Here is a 16,685-nt window from a genome sequence, read left to right as displayed (position 1 = left end):
AGTATTTCTGAAATGTTTTAAATCTATACGAAAAATGTGAAATGTTTGTAAAATCTCGGAGATATCATTGCTAACTTTGTCAAATCTTTGTTAAATCTTTGCGAAATATTGAAGACATTGTGAAATCTTTTGAATATATCCGAAATCTTTGAAATCTCGGTTCAATCTTTGAAATCTATTTGAAATCCTTGCGAAATATTTAAAAATATTGTGAAATCTTTTAAATCTCTGGGAAATCATTTAAATCTTTGTCAAATCTTTGCGAAGTCTTTGAAATCTTTGTTCAATCTTTGATATCTATCTGAAATCTTTTTTAAATAATAAAAGTCTTGTTCTTATCCATGCCGATTTATTGTTTTGTAGAGAGGCAAAAGAAAGAAAATCCCAATCACCACATTATTCATTCAATAGTTTATGTCAAAAGTCCAATAAACTTTCCTTTGAGTGAAATAATTCGAGCCTTCAAATAAAGAAAAATACAGTTGAAAAGATTAAAAGATTGACGATTATATGAACCTAAAGCATATAATTTAAGAAAAATAAATTATATTTATTCCAAGAACATTTTTTTAATTAAAGTGGTAAACATACTTTTTAATTAACAAAGTATCTTCTTAATTTATAGAAAAAATTATTTTCGCCAAACAAAGATATTTTCGATTTGATTGTATCTACTCTAGATACAATGAATGGAGTATTTGAATACGGTCAAAAGCATAGACAATCAGATCTATAGAATCTGCGATAGAAAGGAAGAAAAATAAATTTTAAGCTATCTGTACATTCTATTCTTAGATTAAGATATGTCGTTCTTTCTGGGGTGAACATTTTTAATATGAAGAAAACTCTTGTTGTGTGACAAACGAATTTACACGTTTAAAAAAAATACATAACCTTTTCAATCTATAAAATATTTTTTTATTTTTTATGAGCGTATAAAAATGGGCTAAATTGATATATCTTTACATCTTCCAAGAAATGTTGTATGCCATCAAATTCAGTTAAAAATTTGTACAAAAAGCATTAAAAAACATTTCTAGCCCATGTGATAGGTGTATTAAAATTTTTCTTAAGTTTTAACTTGTCAATTTGTCAGGGGATGACTGAAAAATCACAAAAAATAAAATTCCCAAAATTATAAAATCGCCGAAACATAAAAAACTCGAAATGAAAAATTTCTGAATAATAAAATTCCAGACAGTTTATAATATGACCGTATTTGAAAAATCCTGAAGAACCAAATTCCCGAATTATAAAATACCCAAACCAAAGAATTCCCGAACTTAAACAATTTAAAAAATAATTTCTCGTTAAATATTATTTATTTATTTAAAATAAAATAAACAAATATTTCTATAAAAGATGTTTTTTATATTTAAAAATTTATCAAAGAATTTGTTGAATTCAAAATAACAATAATTGAAAAGAATATATTTCTGAATGAAAAACTTCGTTTAGAAATGTGCATAGTAGTAATTTTTTTAATTGAATCAAAAAACGAATTTTTAATTAAAAGACAAATTAAATTTGATTATTGCGCTTTAAATAATTCAATAATCTATTTTTAAAACCACAATTTTTTAAATTTCTTTAAATGGGAATTTTCATTAATCGCAAATTTTCTGTTGGGAATTTTATTATTCGGTAATTTTACAGCGTCGGAAATTTTATTTTTCGGGATTTTTCAGTTGTCTGATTTTTCAGTATAAATTAAATCACTAAAAATATACTAGTTTTTATATACAGTTGATTTAGTAAAATATAATAAAAAAATGTTCTTAAGTTTCTCTAGGGCTGATAAATCCTCCTTGAAAACGATCGTATTAAAGAACGATCATTATTTACTAATTTTCTAGTAATAATAAAATCCTTTAATTGCTTCCTATATACAGTGACAGGCAATAACAAACAAGATTCATATTGTTGAAAATTAGATAAATAAAAGCATTTTATCATTTCAATCGCATTGAATCGTGTGGTGTGATCATGAATCGACACAAATAATTTCGGCATGAAAATGCATTTTCTTTAAAAAACGATTTTAAATAAACACATATCAATGCACACATACTTATTTTCAATACTCTCGGAAGATTTTCGAATAGTTTTTTCCCCTCAATTAATTAAGAAATTCTCTAAACGTTAATTATTCGTTATAAAGTCTACATTTATCAGAAGAAAATTGTAAACTCCCACACGTTATAAAATATGTTTTTTTCTAATTTCATCATAAAATATGATACAATTCATTTTTATCTCAACAAATTCTTCGATTTATTTAAATCACGTGGTATCCTTGATCGTTTTGTTTTGTGCATCAGAAATCAGAATACCATTCTATAGTAACTTTTTCATGACTTTCAGTAACTTATTGTAATCGTTTAGATTCAGACCGTCATCGGTAAGAGCTCATCGTTATTGAAAGCTTGAGCGATCACCTTTTGCTTTTCCTGCTTCTTTTCTTCCTCTACCTCGCGATTAAAAATTTTGTAAAGGAGAGGAAAATTAATTACTTAATAGATCAATTCAAAATCAGGATGGCAGGCCTCTAGACTGACATCAGATATCAAAAATAGTGTAAATAGTGTCACCAATTTTTAAAAATAGCGTCAGGAAATTTTTCATGATGTGTAGTCCGAATTTAAAAGCGTGTAGTCTGAAATCAAAAAGTGTGCAATCGAATATTAACTTCGAGAACGAAATAAGACAACCTAACCATTTTTGTTTAAGAACTCATCTTTTTTAGTTTAAAATTGACTTATTCTGTTGAAAATTCATCTTTTTCGTCTGAAAACTCGACATTTTCATTTTTTTTTCTTTCTTGATTAACAAGTTATTGTTGTTGAAATTTCCACTATTTTGTGAAAATTTATCTTTTTGGTTTTAAAACTCATATCTTTCTGTAGAAATTTCATCTTTATTGGATGAAAATAAACTCTTCTGTTGAGAATTCAATTGATTTTTTTTTAGAAAATTTGTATGTTTGGTTTAAAAATTCAAGAATTTGTATAGAAAATTCAAACTATTTCGTTCCAAATTATGGATTTTGTTAAATAATTCGTCTTTTTGGTTAAATCTAACTTTTTTACTTTCATTAAAAATCTTTTTTTGTTGAAGTACCAGCTATTACATTTTTAGTTAATAATTGAAGTCCTTTGTTAAAAGTGACTTTTTTATTAAAGATTCATCATTTTTGTTGAAAAATCAACTAATTGGTTGAAAATTAACTATTCTGTTGTATATTCATATTCTCGGGTTGAACATTCAACTTTTTTTTTTTTGAAAAATCGTTTTTTAGTTTGCAAATCCATTTCTTTTTGCAGAAATTTCACCTTTTTTGGTTAAAAATGTAACTACTGCCTGATTAAAAAAGATTAAATTTCAACCAAAAACAGTTGAATTTTCAAGCCAAGAAGAAGAATCTTTTAAATGGCAGTTTAATTTTCAAACAAGATAATTGAGCTCTCCCCATAATAATAAAATTTTCCACCAATTTTACTATTTAGTGGAACCCAACATTTTTTTAAATGTTAATATTTAAAATCTCTTGCAATTTTCTGCAATCTGATAAGATAACTTAAAATCTTTAAATTTCATTAATATTTATTTAATAATCAAAATCGTTGGAAATCCTATAAAATCACATAGGTCTAGTCAAGTCCCTCCAAATCCCTTTCAATACTTCGAAATCTCGCAAATTACCTTGAAATTTTTTATACCTCTTAAAATCGCTTAATTTTTTATTAAACTTTGAAAGAAAATGATAATTCGGGTCTGACAAATCTCGAAAAATAAATTTCCCGAACTATAAAATTTCTTAATAATAGAATTTCCGAAAAATAAAATTTCCGAAAAGTTTATATTACCGAATTGGAAAATTCCAAAATAATAAAATTTTCGACCGTTTATAATATTACCGAATTATGAAATATCAGAAATAGAAAATTCCCGAATTTAAACAATTAACATTTTTTTATTTATATAATTAATTAAATTATTAAAATTGAAATAAGTTTTTATTTATAACAAATTGTAATTGTTCATGTTTAGAAACTCTATAGTTCGGGAATTTTTATTTAATATTTTATTATTCTTTAAATCTCGAAAATACTCTCAAGTCACTTATACATATTATTAAATAGCCTAAGAGCTTTGAAACCCTATAAAATCTCTGAAATAAATCAAAATCCTTTAAAACCTCTTGAAATTTGATAAAATATTGGAAATTTGCAACAATATATTGAAATTTTAATTTTCGAGATTCTAGAAATGTTATTTTAACCAATCTAGCGAAAAAGTTTGAAAATAGGTATAATGAGAAATTTAAACAAGTTTTTTTTCGATTGCACGGTTGAAAAATTGATCTCTGATAAAATATTTAAGAATCTTTTATTATTTAGGGGTTCAAAGCCACAATCAAGGGGCATAAACTACAAGAAAAAAATTATTATATTATCTGGTTTAATACATTGAATTATATTTTGTTTGGTATAACCCTTAACTGACTCTATTGGTAAAATATACCCCAACAAATTTTTGAGCTCGAATTAACCGTACTAAATACGAGAAAATGGACCAAGTGTCGACTTTTACCAGTAATTGACATCACTAACTAAAGGTAAAATGGGTTATTATAGAGAGGCAAACGTCAGCATACGTTGAGCACCCGCTAAAAGTAGACCTCATAAAACTGTGGGGTAATTAATACCCGTTTGAAATTTATACCAAAAGATATAAAGATTTATTTTCGAAGAAAAGAAAGAAATTTCAACTAAAAAGGACAAATTTTTAACCAAAAATAGAATAAAAAAATTAATTAGTTTTTAATTTAATTTATTTAAATTTAATTAGTTAAATTTTTAGTAACAAAACTTAATTTTCCACAACAATAAAGCGAATTTAAAAATATTCATATTTTCAGCAATTGAAATAGTTGAATTTTCAGTACATATTAAATAGATCGATCAATATAATGAGGTGCTGCGAGGCAAAAATAAGTTTAAAAAATCCTAATTCCCTGAATTTTTAACCAAATAGTTGAGTTTAAAAATAAATTCAACCAAATAATTAAGTCCCTAACAAAAAAGTTGCTAATCAAACCAGAAAAGTTCAATTGAAAAAAAACCGTTATTTTTTAACCAAGAATGATAGAAGTTAATATTTCCACGAAACAAGATTTTAATTTTAAATAGAAAAAACGTTGAATTCAAGTAATTTTCAACAAGGTGCATACATTTTAAATCAAATTGTTTACTTTTAAAATAAAATAGATCAAGTTTGAACCAAAAAAAATTAAATAGTTTAATAATGCAATCACAAAAAAATTGAGTTTTCAACAAGAAAATTCATCTTTCTACCAGTTGATGAATCTTCAAACAAAAAAATGAATTTATAACAAAGCAATTCAAGCAAAAAGTTAAATTTGTAATAAAAAAAAATAATTCTCAACGGAAAAGGTCATACAGTTGAATTTTAAAACAAAAAATTTTAAATTAAAATAAAAAACAGTTGAATTCAAGAAAAACAGACGAACTTTCAACAAAATATTTGTATTCTCGACTAAATAGTTGAATTTTGTACAAAAATAATAGACAAATTTTTTAATAAAATAATTTAATTTTTTAGCCAAAAAGAGGATTTTTTTTCTAACACTTGAGTTGCCCACCCAAAAATTCGTATTTGCAACAAAGAAGTTAAGTTTTAGCCAAAAGTTGGATTACGAACTAAAAACTATCAACTTTGAACAAAAAATGGTATAGTTAAATATTCAGTAAAAAAATTAATTTCCAGTCAAGAAAAACGAATTTTCAGAAAAATAGTTAAATTTTTAACCAAAAAAGATAAATTCCCAATAAAAAATATAATTAATTACAGCAAAATGGAATGGCTAAATTGTCAGTTATAAAAATTAATTTTCAACAACAAAAAAATACAAATTTTCGACAAAATAGTTCAATCTTCAACCTACAGTTAAATTTTAGACCAAAAAAAGAGGACTTTAATAAAAGAATTCAATTTTTAACAAAATAATAAAATAATATTTATAATTTAGATAATTTCTTGAATTTTTGTGCTTAAAGTTTATAATATTGAACAATAATTATGATAAATTTTGATTTAATATTCTTATTTAAATTATTAAAATTCTTAATTTTATTTGATTAAAATCCAGTGCATATAAAACACAATAATATTTTCAACGAAATATATTTTGCAGGTGTTAGACAAATAGCAAGATTTTACGAAAATGGAGAAGTATATTATTTCAAGTGAAATTATCTTGAATACTATAATAAATTCAATTTAAAACGCCTCAAATTCCTCACACTTCATGTAAAAATATTGCATTTTCAACCAAATAATTGAACTATGAAATACGAAAAATTAATGTTCAACCAAATAGTTTAATTTTTAACGAACAAACATAAATTTTCAAACAAAAATAAAAACTCTTTTACAACAAAATAACAGTTAAATTTTCAAACAAACTGACTAATGTCCAACTCCAATGATGCATCTTTAACTGGAATAGTTGAATTTTAAACCAAGAAGATTAATTTTCTGCCAAAAAAATACGAATTTTTAAATAAAATGATGCAATATTCAACTGGAATAGATAAATTTTCAACTGGAAAAGTTCAGTTTGCAGTTTAAAAAAATATAGTTTTAAACAAAATTGTTAAATTTTCATCTAATATAAATGAAATGTTCATATGAATAGTTAGAATAGTTAGACTCTTTAAGTGGCCAATCAAGTGGCTGTTTTGAGTATCTTCTTTTGAATTTCCTGGAATTTTTTTAATCAAAATTTCCAATAATTTTTTATTCACCAACATTTATTTTAAAATAATATTTTTAAAATTTCCAAAAGATTTGGAAAATTGTACAAAAGAATTGGGACGATTTTAAGACAATTTTTTTAATTTTTACAGAATTTTAGGGAAAATGTAAATAAATTAAACAAATATTCAGAATTATTAAAAAAATTTTCAAAAATCTGAAATAAAACGTTAAAGATTTTGAAAGGTTTCAACATAATACAAAAAATTTTCTTATAATTCCTGGGGATATTTAAAGTCCTTATTAATTTAAAATAAAATTATTTTTAAATATTTTGAAACATTCCAAAGATTTTTGAAATTTTCAAAAACCAATACGAAATATTAATACATAACTTGTCTACGATTTTTTTTCTTGACTAAAAAAATGGTTTTTGGTTGATATTTCAACATTTTTTCGAAATTCTTTTTTTTTTTGCTTCGAAAATTCGTTACTTTTTGTAGAAATTTTTAATTAAAAAATTAAAAATTGCAAGTGTTTAGATTAAAATAAATATCGATTTTTGGTTGAAGATTCAACTATATTGTTAAAAATTCGTTTTTTTTATGAAATCAAAGCTTTTTTAATCAAAATTAACATCATCTCTTCAGATTGAAATATCAATCATTAAATTTTTCGTCGACACTTCATAATTTTAGTCGAAAATGTGTCTTTTTTTTGGTAGAAAATTAATCTTCTTGGAAGAAAATTCATGTATTTGGTTGAAAATTCAAATATTTGTTTAGAAATTAACCTTTTTTTGTTGAAAATTCATATTTCAAGGTTAAAAAAGTAACTATTTTGTATCAAGTTCGTATTTTTTAAAAATATTTAATCTTTTTTTGGTTAAAAATGCAACTGCTTGAAAATTAATCTTTTTTTGCTAGAGGATTCAACTATTTTGTAGAAAATTGGTCTTTTTTGAATTTGGATTTTTGGGTTAAGGATCAACTTTTTGTTGAAATTTCGATTTCATATATCTGTAATGTTTAGAAATTGGTTTAAATTTTCTCAAGAATCTTAGTAAAATTATATTTTTATAACCTTAAAAAGAAATGAAAATTCCTAAAAAAAAATACAGTTATGCAAAAATTTTATTTTGTGTTGAAAATTATTTTTTCTCTCAAGTCGAAAAATTAAAAGTGCGCGTAACGCGCGATTGATAATGCTAGCAAAATGTAATATGAGATTGTAAAATGTGACTAACGTGACATTTTCCTTGAAGCAAAATGACTTTTTCTTAAAAAAGTAATTATAAAAGTGACTTAAGAAAGCCTTTAAAAAATTTACTTTTAAATAATCGTTCATTGAAAGGGAAGAGGGAAAAAAGGAAAGTTTTTCAAGAGAAGGAAAAAAGGGCAATATGGGAAAGACTGTGATTTCTGTAATTTTTGAAAGAACATCAAATTGTCCATAAAAATGTAAGTGAAACTGAACAAATTAGCACAAATAATTGTACTAAATAATTTAGAAGAAGAAGCTGATCAATAAAAATTAATTGAACGATTTTGTATCGAAAATACCGACCGAGATGGTAGAATTTGTGAAGGTTGAAATAGGGATAATTATGTCTAACCCATAATGGAGGGGAGAAGCTTCCTTCAGTTCAGCTGTTGTCTCACGGTGTGTTCTGCAAATGCATGTGCATAATCGGTGTCCAGCAACGAAGCTAAAAAGTTGATTCTGAAATCTGAATCCACATTCTCTGGTTTCGATAGGGGTACCTGGTTCCAATAAAAAATTTTACAGTCGCAGAAAATTCACAAGATCAAAGTTTCGGTTCCATAATTGGTAGTAATCCTACGGTTCCATCAACAGGTTGGTGAATAGTTTATTTCATAAAATCGCGAAATTCCTACGGAATTCAAAAAACAAATTATTCGTATTAAGTAATCCTATCAGAAAGTATATTAACTTTTAAAAAATCCTTAAAAACAAATTCCTACTGAAAACTAAAAGAAAAAGCATTTCAATTAAAAAGAAAGGTACTACTTGTGAATATTCTTTCTGAAACATGAAATAAATCTGGTATTTTTAAGACCGTGGCTATGCGTACCGAAATTTCGACACAAATAGCCGGATTTTTTCGGTACATAGACACTTGCTCATTCAAAATTGTATTTTGAACACCATTTTAATCAATATTAATTTTCATTACAAGATTCATTAATTTTCTAATCAAATTAGAAGACTTTCCGAGGTAGAAAAATTAATTCTTGTGAATGGAAACCTGAAAAAATATTGATATTTCACATTAAATTGAGAAAATAAACGCAAATTTTATATAAATTAAATATTAATTATTAACAAAATGAAACTAAATTTCTAAAGTAGACTATCATTTTTCAAAATCTCCTAACTCGTTAAAATGCTTAATGATCTTAGAAGTGATAAAATATTTTGACTGTCTTTAAGAAATAATAAAGAAAACTAAACTCAAGTTATGCTGGGAATTGCCTGATTACCGTTAGGTGTTGACTGTGAGGAGAATTATATGATGGTAAAAGAATCGTGCTCATAGCCACATCGATTATGAACATAAATACAACTCTCTATCACGGACTTTATTTATAATATAATTCTAATATCACTTAATTAAAGTACAACTAATTATGACAATATTGAATTTTAATTAATTTAATTTAAAAAGTTTGGACATTAACAAGGTTTAAAATGGTAATAACATCTTCCAAAAATTATTTAGACAATATTGAGTTTTAATATTATTGCCTTTCTGAATGAAAATTTAATCTCTAGTATCTGGGAATTTATCGACTAATGACTCAGTTGCTTACATTAATAAAAATGAAATTAATGTATAAAAAAATTAATAATAAATTCTAAACGCGCAAGATCTTAAAATTAAATTTAAAAAACGAAAAGTGACTTCATAGAGATAGCTAGCCACGACCTTGAACTCGCTATTCTTACTTTGATTAAAGGTGAACGTCCGTGCACCTGCAGTGGCCCCTTAGCGTAAATGAGTTAACAAGGGAACTACACTACAAAAACTTTTACTTAAACTATGAAAATTACTCTTGCAATAAGAGGCCGTTCTAAAAACGTCACACAATTTTGAAAACTTTTTGCACCCCTCCCCTTCTTTACGACAGATCATCAAACAAAGCTGGAACCCACTAGGGTTATCTCGTAAATACGAGCCCCCCCTCGATTAAGTCAATTTTTTTCGATGTTATTTGATTAACGCCTAAAATAAAATAGAAAACCTACAAGCATAGTATTTTAACAGATTTCATAGTCCAAAATGCTCTGAAAACAGGGAAAATTTGGTGATTTCTGATAAAAATAGGAGAATAATAGGGGAATTAATTCTTTCAAATAAGACTTTCAAACTCGAAAAGATGGTTTTTCAACCAAGAAAGATAATTTGTCGACCAAATTTCTAACAGACTTCAAAGCCCAAAATGCTTTGAAAACAGGGAAAATATGGTGATTTCTGATGAAAATAGGAGAATAATAGGGGAATTAATTCTTTTAAATAAGACTTTTAAACCCGAAAATATAGTTTTTGAACCAAGAAAGATAATCTGTCAACCGAATAGATTAATTTTCAACAAACAAATTAGATTGAGACCAAATATTTCCAATTACATAGTTAAATTTTTAACTAAGAACTTTTCTACAAAAAAAAAAGATAAATTAGAATTAAAAAAAAAAATAATTTCCAATCCAAAAATATAAATTTTCAATAAAGCAGTTGAATTGTAGAACAAAAAAGATAACTTTTGTCAAATTAGTTGCAATTTCAGCAAAATAATTAAATTCTTTAAAAAGCACTTTAATTTGTAAACGTATAGCTGATTTTTTGACCTATCAAGATGATTTTCCAACCAAATAGAAGAATATTGAAAAAACAAATTCAAGGAAAAGAAACGAATTTCAAACTAAATAGTTTAATTTTCAACCTTGAAAGACGAATTTGCAATCAAGAACTTTTCTACCTATAAATATGAATTTTCAACAAAAATTCCCAAAAAAAGGACGAATTTTCAATAAAGCAGTTGACTTTTCGAACGAAAAATATGACTCTTTTACAAAATAGTTGAATTTTCAACAAAATAATAAAATTGTCAACAAAATAGTTTTATTTTTAATCACATAGTTGATTTTCCGACATATAGAGAAGAAATTTCAAACAGATAGTTGAACTCTTCAAAGAAACAAAAATTATTTATCAACTAAACAGTTGTATTTATAACCAAATAGTTGACATTTCAAACAAAAGGGGCAAATTTTTTACAAATTAGATGAATTATTAACCTTGAAAGACGAATGTTTAGATTTGTAAGACAGACGAATATTCAACCAAGAAATTTTCTGCCAAAAAAGATGAATTTTAATTCCAAAAAAGATTATTTTTTTATCTAAAAAGGCAAATCTGCTCTCCGAAAAGGATTAAGTTTTAATCTAAAAAGATGAATTATCAACAAAGCAGTTGAATTTTTTAACAAAAAAGATACCTTTTTTTACAAAATAGTTGGATTTGAAAAAAAGGCAATTTGAACAAAATGGTTTTCTTTTTAACCGCATAGTTGATTGTTCAACATACAAAGATGAATTATTAGCCAAATAGTGGAATTTTCAATACACAACAATTATTTATCAACTAAACAGTTGTTTATAACCAAACACTTAAACTTTAAAGCCAAAGGGACGATTTTCCAATTAGGAACTTTTCTACCAAAAAACATAAATTTCCTATCTGAAAACATGAATTTTAATATAAAAAAAGATGAATTTCCAATATAAAAAAGATACATTCTTCAGAAGATAGTGGAATTTTTAATCAAAAGTCGAATTAGAAAAAAAGATTAAATTTTTCAAAACCTAATTAAAATGGCAAAAAAATAGTTGAATCTAGGGAAGCGCAAAATCTCACGAGCTTAAGCTCTTTGACAAAAAAAAAGCTTGCAGACCGAAAAAAACCTCGCGCGACTCACAGGGCTCGTAAAACTTGCTTTACTCGATCAAAAAATACTGTACTGATTTAAGCTAATTTTTCTTTAAAAATTGACTTTTTGTCAATTCGGCGTAAACGAGAAAAAATTATAAATTAAACAATTTGCTTTGTGAAGTTTCTTTTTAATTTAATATTTTTTAATTTCTAGAAGAAAAAGCAAATCGAATGGAAATAGAAAGGTATAATTATTTTTTAAGTATAAATTCCGGTTAATATTAATATTAATTCTGTATTAATATTAAAATACTAATATTAATTCTTAAAATTTATTTCTGATTTATTTTGGAAGCTTTTGTGAGCCTTTGTGAGCTGAAATTTTTTTCGGTCCAAGAACTTTTTTGGGTACGCGATCTATTTTCGGTTTAAAAAATTTTGTCCGTCCGTGAGCTTTTTCGGTTGAGTCTTTAACAATACGATTAAATTTTCAACAAAATATTTTAATTTTCAACTGAGATGATGAATCTTCAACAAAGAAATGAATTTTTAGCAAAGACGTTCCACTTTCAACCAAGTAGTTGAATTATAAATATGTAAAATAAAATTAATTCTCAACAAAAAAGGTAAAAGTTGATATTAAGACTAAAAATGTTTTAATTTTAAATGAAAAATAGTTTAATTCAAGCAAAGAAGATGGATTTCAAAAAAATTCAATCCTCAACCATAACAGGTTAGTTTGTAACCAAACAATTGTATTTTCAACCAAAAAATATCACTTTCTTCCAAAATTTCAACCAAATGGTTCACTTTTCAAACCAAAAAGATTACTTCTTTCTCTAGAAAATATTTGAATTTTCAACTCGAAAATATGAAATTTTAATTAAAAAGTTAAGTTTTACCCAAAGAGCTAACTTTCAACCAAACAGTAAAATTTTCTACGAATGTCTAGAATTGTCAACCCAAAATACGAATTTTCAACGAAACAATTTAGATTTTAAGACAAGTAGTCGAATTTGAAACTGAAAACGATACATTTTTTACCAAAAATGGAATGGTTAAATTTGCAGCTTGAAAATTTTATTTACATTAAAAGAAAATCGAATATTGACCAGAATACAGCATACAGAATACAGAAAATATTAAATTTTTAAACAAAAAGATGGATCTTCAAATAACAAAATGTATTTTTAACAAATTAATTCAACTTTTAAATGAAAAGTTTAATTTTATGCCAAAAACAACGAATTCAAAACAGAATACACACACTTTCAATCAAATTGTTGAATGTTAAACTAAAAATTATCAATTTATAACCAATAATAGAATAGTTATATTTTCAATTAGCCAAAAATTAATTAATTGCATGCTAATGGTAGAATTTTCAACCAAAAGATATGAGTTCTAACCCAAAACTATGATAGTAGACATTTTAATTTCAAATAATTCACTTTTTACGAAAAATATTTTGATCGTCTTATTGAGTTTTATTAATGTAGTTCGCATTGAAGCGAGAAAAAGAGTAGGTGATGTTCCTGGAGAACGGGCGAAAACAGAGGAATTATTTAGGAAAGTGGTAAAGAGAGGAATTGGGGAAAGAGTATGAAGTCTGTATTTAGATCCATTACTTGTGAAATAAGATTCCTAATTTTCATGTTTTCAATCAATTCAAATGAAAAAAATAGTCTTGGAATTAAAAAAAAATGATGTAGAAATAATTTTTAAATATAGAAAATTATAATGGTTATAGTTTGCAAGATAATGGAAATAGATAAGAAACTGTTTTCTAGTTTCGAAAAATACTCTGAAAATAATTATCAATACCATAAAATAAAATATTTCAGGACTAAAATTTTGAGTGAACATTTAATATTATTTTCATTACTTCTTAATTTTTTCAAGCAAGGATATTCAAAAGAATCCAAATTTAACAGCCAATACATTTTCAGGCCTCGAATATATTTTTTTTAATTCACACGTTTTTAGGAAAATTAATATTTGTAAATATTGTAATATTTGTAAATAGAGTAATATTTGTAAATATTGTAATATTTGTAGATATTAGAAAACGAAAATGATTATTTTTTAACAGGATGACGACTGGAGATTGGAAAACGATTTTTGTAACAGGAGGTGCAGGTTACATCGGCAGCCACTGTATCGTAGAACTTTTGGAAAGTGGATACAATGTAGTTGCCATCGATAATTTCACAAACAGTGTAATTGAAGAAGATGGCAAATCAGCAGCTTTGAAGAGAGTCGAAAAAATAACTGGAAAAAAGGTCACATTCCATAACTGTGATCTTCTCGACAAAGAAAGACTCGAAGAAGTTTTTAGCAAGGTATTGATAAGTAAATTCAATTATTTGGTTGAAAATTCACGTAATTTTGGTCAAAATTCATATTTTGTTGTAAAAAATTAATCCTCTTGGTCTAAAATTTTAGGTTGAGAATCAATCTGCTTTAGTTGAGGGTTCAACCATTTTGTTGAAAACTCATGTTTTTTGGTTCAATTATACTTTATTTTATTTGAAATAAAATTATTTTATTGCTTTCGTTAAAAAATCATCTTTTTAGGTTGAACATTCAACTAATTTATTACAAATTCATTATTTGGTTAAAAATTAATTGTTTGATAACTTAAAAATTTTGTTAGACAATCCTCTATTTGGCAAAGAATACAACTGTTTTATAAAAAATGCGTTTTTTTATTGAAAATTAGTTTTTTGTGATAAAAATATAATCCTGTTGATTGAAAATTCAACTATTTTTGTATAAAATTAACTTTTTCTTCAAAATTAATACTTTTGTGTTGAAAATGTGACCAAAGTCATTCTTGGTTAAAAATTCCAATATTTTGTTGAAAATCCGTCTTTTTTCTTGAATTCAACTGTTTTTCTTATTTAAAATAAAAATCGTCTTGGGCTGAAGTATCTACTTTTATGCTATTCATTGGAAAGTCATCTTTTTTTATTTAAAAACTTGTCTACTTGGTTGAAACACTTTGTTAAAAAATAAGTAATTTTTTGAGGTGAAAATTTAACTATCCCAATTTTTTTTTAAATTAACCTTTTTAGTTTATAAAGCTACTATTTAGTTGAAAATCTATGTAATTTGTGAATAATTAGTCTTTTTGGTAGAAACCTAATCTTCTTGGTTCAAAATTTAACTTTTTGGTTAAAAACATATTTTCGTCTTTTTTTTTACTTATTATTCAACTTTTTGGATGAAATTTTATTTCAGTATTGATGGAAAATCTGGTCTGGTTGAAAATTCATCTCTTTTAACCAATTTAATTTTTTTGATTGAAAATGCAATTGCTGGGTTAAGGATGAATGTATTTTGGTTGAGGATTCAATAATTTTGTTGAAATTTCTTTTTTTTTTGTTTGTTAAAAATTCAACTATTTTGTTGAAAATTAATTGTTTTTTTTTGCTTGGAAGTTCAACACTTTGGATGCAATTTTTTTCATTATTAACTGAAAAATCTGGCCTGGTTGAAAGTTCAACTTTTATTGAAAATTCGACTTTGTGATTTGAAAATTCATCTCTTTTGTTAGAAACTTCATGTTTTTTGTTTGTCGATTCAAATATTTTTAATTTAAAAAATAAATGAAACAAATTTAGTCGGCAGGAATTGAGTAATGTAGGAGGGGGAGGGGTGAAAACTTACAGTCCCAAACAATGGGGGATGCACAGTTCAACATTTCAGCAAAAAAAAAACTTCACATCATTTATACACGGCTCCTTATCAGAGATATTTCCTAAACTAATTTTTCCAGCAAAAAATAGATTGTGTTATCCACTTCGCAGCTATAAAAGCAGTTGGAGAATCCATGCAAATTCCACTTCATTATTACAGGAATAATATGATTGGTGCTATTAATTTGCTAGAGGTACACATTTATCATTTAATTCTTAATTATATTTATTTTATAAGAAAAATGATATAGAAAGTTCAAGTAAATTCTTTTCATTTTGTTAATTATTCAATGTTTGCAGGTAATGAAAGCTGCTGGCTGTTTTCAGTTAGTTTTCAGCAGTTCCTGTGTAGTTTATGGAGAACCAAAGAGTCTTCCAATTACAGAAGATCATCCTACTGGAAATATAACAAATGTTTATGGCCGTACAAAGTATTTTATTGAAGAAATGCTCAATGATATTACCGCAGCTGAGAAGGTAATCAAGAATTCTAAAAGGAAGACCCTTTCTTAAAATATTAATTTTAATTCCTCTCACTTTAACAGCATCTAATTAATTTTGATAAGGTCCATTCAATTTTATTTATAGAATTGGAATATAATTTCCCTAAGGTATTTTAATCCAGTCGGAGCACATCCAAGTGGATTAATTGGCGAAGACCCAACAAAAAAATACACAAACCTTATGCCCTATATATCACAAGTCGCCATGGGATTTAAACCTGAGCTCAGTATTTTTGGGGGTGATTATCCAACTAAAGATGGAACTGGTAAGAAATCTAATCCATAATTTTCTTTGATTGTAAATTCAGGCATGAGGTTAGAAGATTTGAAGGTACAGTCTGTCAAGTTAAAGCGTGGGTGGCTTTACTCGCAGTCGGTAAGGTGTATCGACATGATTTTGGTGTCAAAATATTAAGAAGAGCACCCTCTTTCATGCTTTTTGATTTAACATTCAGTTTGCTTTCAATTCTCATCTTGTTATGTAGGTGAATAGGTCCAATCTCCCAAACCCATGTTTCGAGAAACAACCCCAGAGATGCACTTTTACCGGATTTTTTACAGTCCGCTGCACTAATCTTGAGGTTGAATGTGTCCAGGCATGTGATGACGTCACGTAACCCCAAACAGAAGCCTCATCGGTGAATGTTACCTCGTCCCAATCTCGATCAACATTTTCCTGGGCCCACGCAAGTCGCTTTTCGATGTGCTTTTCACCAAGCAATGGTTTTTTCATTATAGGGCGAAACT

General features: G+C 26.0%; 2 protein-coding genes across 4 annotated transcripts in view; one reads left to right on the top strand and one right to left on the bottom strand.

Annotated features, from left to right (window-relative positions):
- Positions 1–2,136: 2,136 nt before the first annotated feature.
- LOC117180257 (N(6)-adenine-specific DNA methyltransferase METTL4) overlaps positions 2,137–16,685 on the bottom strand; it is a 29,679-nt gene continuing 15,130 nt past the window's right edge. The window contains exon 6 of one of the 3 annotated variants that reach the window (XM_033372657.1): positions 2,137–2,656. In XM_033372657.1, coding sequence (XP_033228548.1) covers positions 2,642–2,656 — 15 coding nt within the window. In that variant the 3' untranslated portion in view covers positions 2,137–2,641. Of the gene's footprint in view, positions 2,657–8,561; positions 8,675–15,731; positions 15,833–16,685 lie in introns of those variants that run through there. The other 2 variants (XM_033372656.1, XM_033372658.1) reach the window with 2 other exon arrangements.
- The window catches only part of LOC117180259 (UDP-glucose 4-epimerase-like), a 16,394-nt gene continuing 8,231 nt past the window's right edge, over positions 8,523–16,685 (top strand). The window contains exons 1-5 of the mRNA XM_033372659.1: positions 8,523–8,637; positions 13,827–14,076; positions 15,516–15,629; positions 15,736–15,912; positions 16,024–16,204. Coding sequence (XP_033228550.1) covers positions 13,828–14,076; positions 15,516–15,629; positions 15,736–15,912; positions 16,024–16,204 — 721 coding nt within the window. The 5' untranslated portion in view covers positions 8,523–8,637; position 13,827. The remainder of the gene's footprint in view (positions 8,638–13,826; positions 14,077–15,515; positions 15,630–15,735; positions 15,913–16,023; positions 16,205–16,685) is intronic.

The sequence above is a fragment of the Belonocnema kinseyi genome, chromosome 9 (assembly GCF_010883055.1).
Source record: "Belonocnema kinseyi isolate 2016_QV_RU_SX_M_011 chromosome 9, B_treatae_v1, whole genome shotgun sequence".
Taxonomy (NCBI): Eukaryota; Metazoa; Arthropoda; class Insecta; order Hymenoptera; family Cynipidae; genus Belonocnema; species Belonocnema kinseyi.
This window is presented reverse-complemented; position numbering and strand designations above follow the sequence as displayed.